Below are 12926 nucleotides of genomic sequence, written 5' to 3'. Positions count from 1 at the left end.
AATTCCAGAGAGAAACTTAAGGGGTATGTGGCCTAAATTCTGTGGCTTTTAATGGGCTCAGTGGTCCCCAGGCTCAGAATTGAGAGAAGCTGCTCCTTTCCTCCAGGTCGGTTATACTCGTGGCATCTTGGTTATTGTTTGCCCCCAAAGTGCTTGGTGCTCCGTCTTCTGTTCTTGGAGCTGAGAGGGGACTTGGTATTCAGAAGCCAGTGGAGTATGGCTCCAGGGTAATTGGCAGAAGGGGGTCTGTTTTAGGGGGTCCTACTTTACCACTGTGGCCTGGAAAGTTCCCAGCACAGGGCATACAGCCTTCTCTTTTTCCTTTCACTGTGCATATGGCATACCAGAAGTTTCATAGTCTGACTCCTTCACTTCTGCAACATCAATACAAATAGGTCATAAAATGTGAATCAGACTTCCTCCTAAATACAAGTCCTCCCAGGATACTAGCAAATTAACCTATGGCTATTTCCTGAGCCAATAATTAGTTACCCTCCCATGGGTAGAAACACCACGGATGCAAAATGCCCTTGGTTTCCCGTATTAACTTCCTCACTTTATTTTGGCGAAATTCAGGAAATTTTGAAATTAAATGATTTCTGAACTTGCGCATTATCAAATGTCAGAGTAAAATCACCTGCATGCCGCATTTTTTCCATGCACAGTTTCAATTTCCAGAAGCTAATTTCTTCCTTCTAATTACATGTACTCCAAGAAGAGCTAGTTTTTACAACCCAGCATGAGAGCAAGTAACTCCCGTTTATTCAGGCTGACTTGAATGCAGAGGCTTCCTGAATCGGCCTGAATACAACTGCTTAAGGCTCGAGATAAATGGTCCCTGTTCTGTCATCATCATCATTGTTATATTATCAGTGCTAAGGGTCACTAGGGAAATGGTCTCCTGATGGTCAGACCCTGTGCTTGATGTTTCCGAAGGAATCTTGCCCTGGTGATAAGTAACATAGAAACTTGTTTCGTTTCTTTTTCTTTTCCATTTTTTTTTTTTTTTTTGGTTTTCTATAAAGAATAATATTTAAAATGTGGACGTTTTAGCTGTGTGTTAAATGTTATTTTAAACTCATTAGGTTGATTTAGACATATTTATCAAATCCAGGTGTACTTTTAGGTATCTTGCTGGTTGCTCATGAAAAAACAAACAAAACAAAACACGTGCATCTATTTGAGAGGATTCTGCTGTACCATAAATAAGTGGCTGGAGAGTCTTGCAAGACTGGGCTTTTCTGTTGTTGCTTTTTGCCCCTCACCCAAAGAACTACCCTGGGAAAGAGGAGATGAGCATTACACCTCAGGCAGATCAGGAAAAACATGGTGACCGTAGTGTTCAGAATTATCCCTTGACTCTTTTCCTAATTTTTCTGACCATGGTGTGAGCACTCTACTGAATTATTATGTGGATTCAGTATCAATCAGCAAAGGGCCAAATCATGCTATTTGTTTTAGAAACAAAACTTACCCACCTCCTGGGCCCCATCCTACAACCTCTCTCCCTTTCCAGAATTTTGTGCATTATTAGGTTCTAAACTTTGGTTTGGTTCCTAACAAGTGTTGTGTAAAACCAAACAGAAATAAATCTGGTTCCCTTGTTCTTACATTTTTAAAATTCGTGAGGTTGGGTTTCAATTTCCTTAGTATACATTACGTTGTGAATGCAACCTTACAAAACAGCCTACATCCAATCTCACTCCCTCTTTGGAAATGGCAGTACTGTCTCTCTTTATTTTTAATCTAAGGGCATAGCGAAGTGGTATCGGAACTCTTTAGCACTTTTCTCTCCCCATCTCCTTCATGTTCAAGCCACCACATGGGAGCCGTGGCTCAAAACTTAGCAGAATATTGTACTGTCTACCACTTCTTGATGGCTTATTTCACACCAGGAACTAGGTCAAGTTCATGGCGTCACTTTCATTCAATCAGTACAATGAAATAAAGTAGATCTTAGCATCCACATGCTAAATGGGGAAGCTGAAACCTTGAGAAGTCAATTTCACATTAAGTAGGAAATGAAAAGGCCAGAATCTGATCACTGGATCCCCTCTGCTGGGAGTTCACTCTCAAAAACATGTGTGTGGCAAATGTGTTGGGGAAACACAGTATAAAGTAAAGTAGTGTGCTGTTCCATCATTGAAAATCAGCTATAATTAAGATACCAGGTTTTCCCTCTGCCTGGGAGATGCCCACGTCCATCTGCACACATATGGGGGGGCCATAGGGATTACCACGTGCTCCTGTCATACCTCAAGGAAGGTAGCAAATTATCATCCCCCTCCCTTCAATGTTCTGACCCAGGCTTGGTAAATATCCTTCTAAAATTAAGGTGGAGGACGAGAAACAGAATTAGCTACCCAGGCTGCGTGATAACTGCCATATTTCCCAGTTAAGTAAAAGACTGTAACACCTGACATTCGAGACTAAAATGAAGAGGTATCTTGATGAGAATTTCATGCGCGCATTGAGTCAAATGCCTTCCAGTGTATACGTACTCTTTGAAAGAGAACAGAAGTCTGTGCACCTGTAACTGGATTTGTTTTCTATATGTTTATGAGTGGTATTGTGGTTCTCCAATGAAAGGGACTTCTGCTCAATGTCTTTGTGCTCTTCAGTGCTAACAATCACAAGAAGTAGGTGTCCAATAATTTATTATAATAACTACTTATTGCAGATTAAGGGGACCCCATAGCTGTGTCTTGGAGCCCAGCTTTGAGCTCTGTACCGAATTCTCCTTCTTTGAGAGCATTGACACCTGGGGACTCGGTTCAGTTGAGGTTTTTTTCTATATCCCATACATACACGCAGAATACTAAGTTCTTTGTTAAATTACAAATCAACTACCTGGCGATACAGCTGGACGAGGAATGTTCCAGAAGACTTTGGTTTTGACTTTAGGTGATAGTAATTTTCAGATGTTGATGCAAGCTTTTACACAAAGGACAACCAGGCCAGAATTGGGAGCCATTTTGTTGAGGAAACTGGAAATCCTCACCCTTTTAAAAAACTGAGTGACAGCCGACTAATCCCACATGATTTCCGAAATTCAAGGTTACATTTTCTGCCTCCCTCAGACTAACGTCACTTCTCCACGTTGAGAAAGAACCAGAGCGGCCTTTGGCTTCTGTTCAGCCCCAAACCCAAATCACTGACCCTTTGTTTTTAGTACTTTGCCATTTTGCTTTTGCTTTTTTAATTTGCTTGTGACTCTCTGCTTCCCCCATCTTTTTTTTTTTTTGGTACAATGATTCTTACCTTGTCTTTCCCCAGTCCGTTTCTGACCTGGAGAGACGTGCAGCATGTTATTGTCAGGACTTCCCGTGCGGGACATTTGAACGCTAATGACTGGAAAACCAATGCTGCTGGTTTTAAGGGTGAGAACTTCTTTCATATTCTGTCACAGGCAAAATATTTTTATTTTTCCCCCATTTTAAATGGAGAGCCAGAAGTAGAATCCCTCCAAAGAAACTTGAAATTGTGTGCTGACACACAGAGCTGGCTCTTTGAGTAACTAAAACGCAGATTGATTTTTTTCTTTTTTAAATTCAAACAGCACATAAAAGGCAGATTTCTTTGGCTTCCCACATCATAGGTCAATTTCTTAAAAGACAACCAACTTCCAAGTATAGTCGACCTATGGGGCTTCTCATTAGTTTGTGATTGCTGTCATTGGTTATCTGAGTGGTGTTTGTCACGATGTGTGTAGAACGTACTCATCTTCTATAGTGATTACTTCCATTTCAGTAATGACTGGTGTATTTTGTTCACTGTTAGTTCCTAGCCGTGCTTGCTTTGTTTTTGTTTTTTATTAAAATTCCACAAACAGCTAACTCTAAGACATTACTTTATATGAATGAAAAGTGCTTCTGAAGCTTTAAAACATACAGTCTTTATACACTTATGCACATCATATCATAAGTGCTGCCTGTTTTTCCCATGGCTGAGGATTATAGTTCCCTCAAAGTGTCTTACTAATAGTGGGCAGTTTGTTTATCATCATCCATAACATACGTTATAATAAAAAAATTACTTATATAAGGCAGATGTCCTAAAGTTTCGCATGACTTAAATTTTAATCCACTAATACTGTTACAGCAAAGATTACTCTTGGTCATATCTGCAGACTTAAATTTACTCCCAAGTAATGTTGTTATCATTATATATCCCTATGGATGAAAACGAGTATCCCGTACCACAGGGAATAGTGACTTAATAATTGATGTTCTGGTCCCCAGATCTTTGGTAACATGTCGAATCATTCTGGGCAAGTCATTTAAGTATTTTGGGCCCTAACTTTCCCATCTTAAACATTTTAGAAGCTGAATAATATTATCTACATATGATTTCTTAAATATGATTTTAATACATCTTTAGTGAACTCTACCCAGTGTATGCACATACCCATGCCAGAAATGTAAAATGTAATTTTTAAAATTACTTGCAATTATAGTCTCATGCTTAGCCAAATATACCAGATAACCAGTGTCATATAAAGTATTTCTTTGGTTAACATCTTCACTGAAGACTTCACTCCATGTTTAGAAAGTATCTGCTTTTGAATAGTATGAGACACCTCTCCTTACTCTTAGACTATATAATGCAGCAGTGTTCAATGAGCTTTTAATATAAACAGTTGTAAATTCTTTTTGGGATCGCATTGTTTGAAGCCCAAGTCAAGACACTTGATCCCAAAATTGCAGTTGTTACGCGTGGCATCAAAAATATGTGAAATTTCAGTTGTTGGAGAAAACCCAGGATGTACTTTGCCATAGGTGTGTTTCATTTTGATTTAGCCTCCGCACCCTCCCAGCTCTTACTGTCTAAATCCATGAGGCTGGGAGGTGGGTCTGGGGAGGGGGAAGAAGGGACCAAAACATAACCTTGGCTGGTTCAGTGCGCTGCAGTGAACTTTTTAGCAGAAGGTTCACAGACTAAGTACATTGACCTCCATGAAGCTGAGGAATCAACTTCAACCCAAATAAAAGTCTTAGTTTTACTTATTCCTTTTTGGCAAGTTAAAAAGAGCAAATGGTTCTAATAAAAAACGCAACTCTTTTGAAAACCTCTGTTGGTTTTGGAGAGGGGGGAAACAGAGGATTTAGACTAACTCCCCAGGTCCCAACCTGAGTCTGAAGGGGGCTATGAAGTGCTCTGGCAAGGAGGAAAGAGCATTTTACTCTTGCACGTGGCAATATTTAGTATAATATTTCACTCTTCTCTTAGCTTGCTGCCAAGAGTAACAATTAAAGTTCGCTTTTTCATAGATGAATTACCCTGAACAGTCTGGATTCCCAGTGGAATTGTTTTGTAATTTTGTTGATGGCAAGCCCCATATTTCATCTAAACATGATCATAATAAGAATAATTTTTTAAAGAGCTATATTCGTCCCTACCCTAAGCACTACCATCCCCTCCCTGGTGTCCCACAAATAAAAGTGATTAAGGCAGAGGCTCTGAGGAGAAGCCACGTGCTTTGGGAAAGGAGAGGATGCAGGTCACTGGGGTAGAGCAAAGATGGGTGACTTTTTATGAAATAAGAACTGAACTAACAAACAAAAATAGCTAATGCTTGGAAGGGCTTCATGCAACAAGAGCTCAGCGAGAGCTCGTATTTTAAATTAGGTCAGCCAGCTTTTGCAGGCCTCGCTTGGCAGGAACACAGGGCCACACATTTCTCCTTAGACAGGAGAAGCCGGAAGTTGCCTGTGAACAGGAGCCCATGGTCATGGCTGCTCTTTGTCCTAATGCAGAGTGAGGTGTGTGCCTGAAAGGAATCCCAAAGCATCTGGGCTCCCCGGGGCTTGCTTTTGTGCCCTTAATGTTGGGCAATTTAATTGTTTGAAGAGTGTTTAAAAAACCAACCAACCAACCAAACAAACAGGAAAACCTGAGAAGAGTTTCACATTGCTGGGTGGGTGCGCTTCTGCACTGGCGATGTCAATATCAACATGAGCATTTCCTTCTCTCATCAGGTAAAGCAGAAGCAGCTGAGAGTAGCAACCAATTCAGTATGGGGGTCTTGTCATCGATACACTTGATAGTCATCACTGATAATTTCAGAGAAGCCAACACCCTGAAGAACAATTTCTCACTAGACCCTGCCAAGTCCTGACATTTCTGCATGCACTGTCCTTACATTTCTTCAGACAGAACCATATGTACTGCAGCTCAGGCAGAGAGGAGAACCAGATGATCTAGCAGCTAGACCGGTGGGGGCCTCTCGGCAAGGAGGACTCGATGCATTCTAATCCACATGCGTTACGGACCTGGAAAATGCAAGCGAGTCCCTCCAGCAGCAGCTTGCTGACTTCCTGTTGACGGCACAGGCAGGTTCTCATTCAGGCGAGGAGGTTAGCCTTGAAAAACCAAAGAATGTGGCTCTCTGCTGACTCATCTGTGTGTTTTCTCCGAGGGAGGGATTACCCTGGAGTTGCATGCTGATGAGCTGGGTGCACAGAGTTTCCTCCTCTTTTTCTGTGTTCTCATTATAGTAACATGCTATAAACGATCGGATAGTTAGATTAGCTCACGGTGAAGGGAGTCCCAAAGCTGGAAGCTACTCATCAATATTTTTATGCTAATGATACCTCAATTTTTAATAATTTTAATTGAACTAAGATGATTCTCTCTGCTTCATAAATAATAATCTTTTCTAGTATAGTTAAAAGGTCTTTTGCTGAAGATCTGTTTTTCAGAGTAAACATAGTCCAATGAGTACATACGTATGGAAACTGACGAAACATTATTTGGATGGTTCATTGTGTATTGAATAATTTTGGCTAAATTTCATACACATTTTGACTTTAAACTTTCTCCAGAGATAGTTTCTTTAAAAATAAATGGAATAAATATCATGCACTTATCAAAGAATCTCCTTGAGGTTATTCATGAGGATAGGAAAGTATTTGTATGAGGCCAGATGAACAGATGTGATATTTGCCACTAGAAAACTGAAATCCGAATTCCCGTATTTTGCTACTGATCAGCATTTGCAATGCCGGCAGATGAGTTTGGCATTAAATCATTTATTTGGTTTTTTTCCCAGTGTTATTTCCTGCTCCTTTGATGCCTTCCCTTCCCTCTTATGAAAAGTCTTCTCTAGTTTTTTTTTTTCTTTTCTATGCTTTTTAATACCCCGTCCATGCTCCTTGAAATGCACAAATCAGCTGTAGAACAAGCAAGGGCTTTTTGCCATTTGAGTAGTTTTCTTCACAGAACTTAATTTATGCAGTCTCTTCATTTATTTATTTACAAATACTTGCTGAGCACCTTCAGCACGCCAGCCCAACACATGAAGTGTACCCAGAAAGGGGAAGCGAAAGGAAATGTCAGGGCGGCCCCATGGCATTGCCTAATCTGATCTGGTCATGGTATGATTTATGTACAGAAACAGAAATTTACACTGCACTTTTCTTCCCTTCCGCCAAGCCCAAACGATCGTGCCAGGTCATGTTTATAAAATGTGTCGATGCAAATTTCCCTGGTCATGGCAAATGCAGCCTAACCTCAGCAGGAAAAGGCATCTGATGTAGCGACTATCTTTTGTGGCGAGTCACGGATATTTTGACCAGCTCTTTTTGTGCATAGAGGATACATGGACCAACCCCGCCATGCTGAGGACTTTCATTCTGCATTCTTCTAGAATCCATGGCTCCTATCATTTCAGGAAGCACTTAGCTCTTTGTGATGATCCCCTCTGTTCTGCTTTAATCTGTGGAACCTGCAAATCCACCGCCCCCATCCCCCTCAGTTGCCTGGGCTGTGCCCTGCAGGCTGATCCTCCCCGCCTCGCCTCCCTCCACCCCACCACCCCCCAGTTCATACCTGTGGTTTGTGGATGCACTTAGAAGTACAATTGAATGCATGCAACATCGATGCTCTAGTTTTTTTCAAAGTGTCTGTATTTGGATTATATGACTGTATACAGTTAAACTCTCTTAAATTTAGGAACAGGAATAGACATCAGATAATAAATTAGGACCTTCTGTCATCTTTACTAGGCGAAAGAATGAAAAATATGTCATTGAAAATCAAAAATGACAACTAAGTGAGCGAGGTTACCACGCCTTCCATTTCACTGCCCTCCCAGACTATGTAAGTCTCTCTTTTTCTACCAGCATGTTGCTGAAACCTCCCCATCCCCACTGACTCTTTCTTTGACCATCACTAAACTACTAGACTTTTTTTTTTTTTTTTTTAATTTCTAACTGATTTCCCACCACGGGAAAACAATTGACAGTCTAACATGACTTCTTAGCCTCCAAGGCCCTAACTATTAATAACCTTTATTACCTTTAATTGCCATCATTTTATTTCCACTGGTAAGGCTGGTAATTTTAAGATGTTCCAATATATTTTTAATACCTACCTGTCTTGCTTTCAGTTTGTAACACTTATTAAAAAGAATTAGCAGTGCTGAAACCATTAAGCATGCCATGTGTTGAATTGAAACTAAAGGTTTTGAAATGTGTTCTTTTGAGTGTGTGAAGTGATATCTGATGTATTACCATTTGAAAGGGTAAAGCTATATTTTGTTATTGCACTGCACAAATAATAGTTCATCTTTGCCACTTAGCATGCTGATGTGATGTTGGTAGTGATGATTAAAGCTACATAGTTGGTAATCTGCACATCATGTTTTTGAAGAAAGGTCAAAGTGAAATGTTATGCACGTGGTCAGTGTCAGGGGTGGTATTAGAATCAGCTGCTAGATTCCAGGCCCTGTCCAATCTGTAGAAATAAGTCATTGAGTTCTTCTAATGCAAGGAAAAAGGGGAGTAAATACATTTGATTCTATCGAATAAAATGTGCCACCTGATTTTCTTTCAGGATTCCATGTTTTATACTATTGTACTCCATGAAGTCAATTTCATTTAATATGTATGAACTTAAAACCTTTCCTTTCCTATTTACTGACCATTGAATACATGAGCTCATCTTGCTCATTCACCAAAAAAAGATGTGAATCACATAATTTCAGGATTTTATCTTTATCCATTTGTCTGGCGGATGATTTACGTAAATACCTACCTAAGAACAGGAATACGGAACTCCTGACAGGAAACCGCTTGATCGCTGCATAATCTAGAGTCCTTTTCCAAAATACACACTTGTCCCATCAGAGTGTTCCACTCATACTTCCTAAATATGCGAGGTTTAAGAATGCCTTCTACCAGTGAAAAATGTTTTCTTCCTGTTGATCTTTGAACGGTAGCGTTAGGTTTGTTAGACTTTGGGGGGGTGTTTTGTTCACTTGTGTTTTGCTTTCTCATCCCTAAGTGCATAAGTTTTAAATGCATGTGGTTTCACACTTAAAATCCATCTTCAAAATGGAATTAAAATGATGGTTGCTCTAAGTGACTATTATCCCTCTACCAGATATAATTAGTTAATGAAGGGAATTATGTGCAGAATAGTTTTGTGGCTTTGCCATAATCTTAAGAACCTTTAAATTCTAGTAGACAGTCTGTTATTGATATTTTCTGTGGCCTTTGAGGAAGCCAATTAAAGTTTTTGTATCTTGGTTTTTTAGAATGTGGGTAACTCATACCAAACATAATGAGAAGGCTGAGTTGAATGAAAAGTGCTTTGAAAATGGAAAATACCAAACATAAAAAGAGTCCTTTTTTAAAAAAAGAGTCTTAAACGTATGTTTTCATATGTCACAGCTTCCTGCTCCTTGAAATGAGGATACAAATATAAAACTATGCTTGAATTAGAATGCTTTGTTGGGATTGGAATTAAGTTATTAATTGAGTGGGGTGAGAGAAAAATGAATTCAGGACTTTGTAATAAAGTCGTCACTAATACATCACATAATTTTTATCCCATAATCACAGATCAATATGACTATAGTATAATCATATATCAAACACAGCTTTACTTAAATTCTTTTTTGCAAATTGGTTTTAATGTTTAAATCTCACCTTGGCTTCAACCTACTAAATCTTAACAGTTGTAATTAATTGCTTCAACATAGGAACTAGTGATAGAAATCTGAACTGATTATAGCTATCAATGTCCTACTGACTCTTGAGTCATTAATATACAGTATGCAAGCTGTGAGCATAAAATATTTTTTAACAATATGCAAAAGCTTGTACACTTCAGAGGGAGTTGATGTCTCTTTTTGTGTAATCACCTGATGAAAATCAATTTCACTAATTCTAATGAGGCTGGAGTTCCCCAGGTATTTTTAAAAGTCTTCCTTCAGCATATGAGTTTGGCTATTAATGGCAGCAAATCTTGATATTTTGTGGTTACAAATGGTATCTTAGGCAAAGATAAAAATCATCAAGTCCTAAGCATGGTGATTACAAAGGGCAATCAAGCAGGGCCAATGCTATTTTCAGGCCAAGAGTGTGTTGTGACTAAAAAGTAATGAAATGGATTTCTGTGAAGCACTACTAATTGGATTCTGAATCCAGTTACAAAATAAGATACCCAAAGAGGATTTAAGCCAAGACCATCTATCAGAATACATATACGCCCACAGACACACTCTCTTACAAAAGCTTTTAAAATTCAACAGTCATTGTCTTATTTGGAGTTTTGTGTTTACTTAAAACAAAACAAAAAACTCACTCAACAGAGTGCTTCAGAACCTGGGCTCTAAAGTCAAACAGCCTGGGACCAGTTTTTAGCTAGATAGACAAATAAATAGTGTATCTGGTCATCTGTGTACATTCTTAATCCACATTATTGGAGTAAGTTTACATATGATAAAAAGCACTGTTTTAGGGCACCTAAAACAGTTGGTTAAGCATCTGCCTTCGGCTCAGGTCATGATCCCGGGGTTCTGAGATGAAGCCCCACACCGGGCTCCCTGCTCAGCGAGGAGTCTACTTCTCCCTCTCCCTCTGCCCCTCCCCTCCACTTATGTTCTCTCTCGCTCGCTCTGGTTTCTCTCTCTCTCTCTCTCTCTCTCTCAAATAAATAAATAAATAATCTTAAAAGAGAACCACACCCCATTTTAAGTGTACAAATGTATACACCCACGTAACCATCACTACAATCAAGGATAGAAAATTTCCATCACCCAGAAAGGTCTTTCGTGCACTTTTCTCATCCCCTCCCCCTCCCGCCATCCTACCCGATGCATCTGGTATCCTTTCTGTCACTAGAGATTATGTTGTCTTTTGTAGACTTTTATATACGTAGAATTACTCAGAAGTGGCTTCTTCCTCTCTGTATAATATTTTTGAGGTTCCTCTATTTATCTATTTTTGAGGATCCTCTAAATCATTAGGTATATAAGGAGTTCATTCCTTTTTATTGCTAAGTGATATTCCATGGCGGGAATATACCACAGTTTATTTACTCGTTCACATTTTCATGGATGACTTTGTTGTTTCCAGTCTGGGGTTGAGTTGAGCCAGTGTGAGTATTCACGTTCAAGTCTGGGGTATGGACAGGCACAGCTTTGTAAACGTGAGACAGTCAGAAAAAGCCTAATTTAAACAGGGACCCTAAGGAGGGAGGAGCTACCCAAATGGCTAATCAGATGTGTAGAGCATCAGACAAGGCAGGCAACTTAGATAAAGATTTGGTCAAGGAAAAGGGAAGAGGTTGTCAGAGCTGGTGTGTGTGGCAAAGGGAAGGCTGAAGAAAACAGTATTATAGACAGAATTTGGCACAGTTCTTCATTCATGGTTTGCACACAGGTAAAATTGCCATCTTCACGTCACACATCATTCTCACATTTAATATTGAATTAATAAACAGTTAATATTCTGTTAAGATTTTTGTACAATGAAAACTGAGCATAGATATGTGTGGACGTGCGTCAAGCTGTAGCCATTGAAATGCTGTGGATAGCTTAGAGATGCAATGAGCTCCTCTCCCACTTTCAAATACTAGACTCCCTACTTTATATTCACCTATTTCTTATAACACACTGATTCTCTTGTAACACATCTTTTTAGTTTTCATTTGTCAGGGATCTTAGTATATGATTCTGGATAAAGGGTTAACTTCCTTGTTTGTGTGCTCTGTTTTTCTCTAAGAATACCTGGATTTCAATAAATGGGCTTGAACGTATTGAGGAAAAAGCATAATCTGCTGATCGTTAATGAATTGTATTAATGTCACGTATATAAACTCGATCAGAGTCATAAATAACTATAATAAGAGGGTGGAAGATGTTGGAGCCCTTGACTTACCGTAGGGAACAGAAGCTAGTCTGAAATAGGTTCCAGGGTGGCTACTCGGCTTACCCGGATGTGTTATTTTGTTTGTTTGCATTTCTCAGAGGATTGGGGATTAAAGCTGGATGAAATCTCCCATCAGGAGAGCAACAGTTAGGGAGTAGGGAGACGGTCCAGTGGGTAGAAAGGGCGGGTGTGGTGTGATGAGGAAAGTAACTGAAAGGAAACTGACAGCAAAGCTACTTGAATCCCACAGTTAACAAGTTCTCATTTCATTTGAAAAACATTTTGGAGCCACAAGAGTGATTTGAGAAAGTAAGTTGGTAACAGTAATGACGTTGAAGCAAGTTGATTCTAGTTGCTTGTCTTGATGTCAGAAAGAGTTTTATTTCTTAAACTGATGGTGTAAATGCATTGGTCCTATTATATATCCTACAAAATGACATGTAGGTAAGAAACTGACTTGCTAAAATGTGTGCAAATTCTCTTACAGCAATCATTTTATATTATTTTAGTATGCAATTTTATATTCCTGACCTTAAAGGCTGAGACATTCAGTGAAATTTTTTATCATCTCTTGCCTTCCTTCTAAATGAGGAGAGTTCTAGAGTTGAGATGTATAGTCATCTTTGCTGAATTCTTTTTTTTAAAGACCGGGAAGAAATGCTTTTTGAAATGACTCCTTAATAAACCCAAGGCTAAAGGTGTGAGGACAAGATGGCTCCTTGAAAAATGTCAGGCCAGAAATTGTGCTTCAAGAAGGCCTCACGCATT

The 12926-nt window shown here is 39.3% G+C and overlaps 1 protein-coding gene across 8 annotated transcripts in view; it reads left to right on the top strand.

Annotated features, from left to right (window-relative positions):
- Window positions 1-12926, top strand: part of PCSK5 (proprotein convertase subtilisin/kexin type 5) — a 470351-nt gene that overhangs the window by 226492 nt on the left and 230933 nt on the right. For all 8 annotated transcript variants that reach the window (XR_003523749.2, XR_003523748.2, XM_027616047.2 and 5 more), the window contains exon 10: window positions 3277-3380. Coding sequence is in view for 6 of the 8 variants with exons in the window: in XM_027616047.2 (XP_027471848.2) it covers window positions 3277-3380 (104 nt within the window). In the remaining 2 variants the exon portion in view is untranslated. The remainder of the gene's footprint in view (window positions 1-3276; window positions 3381-12926) is intronic.

This window comes from Zalophus californianus, chromosome 13 (assembly GCF_009762305.2).
Source record: "Zalophus californianus isolate mZalCal1 chromosome 13, mZalCal1.pri.v2, whole genome shotgun sequence".
NCBI lineage: Eukaryota > Metazoa > Chordata > Mammalia > Carnivora > Otariidae > Zalophus > Zalophus californianus.
This window is presented reverse-complemented; position numbering and strand designations above follow the sequence as displayed.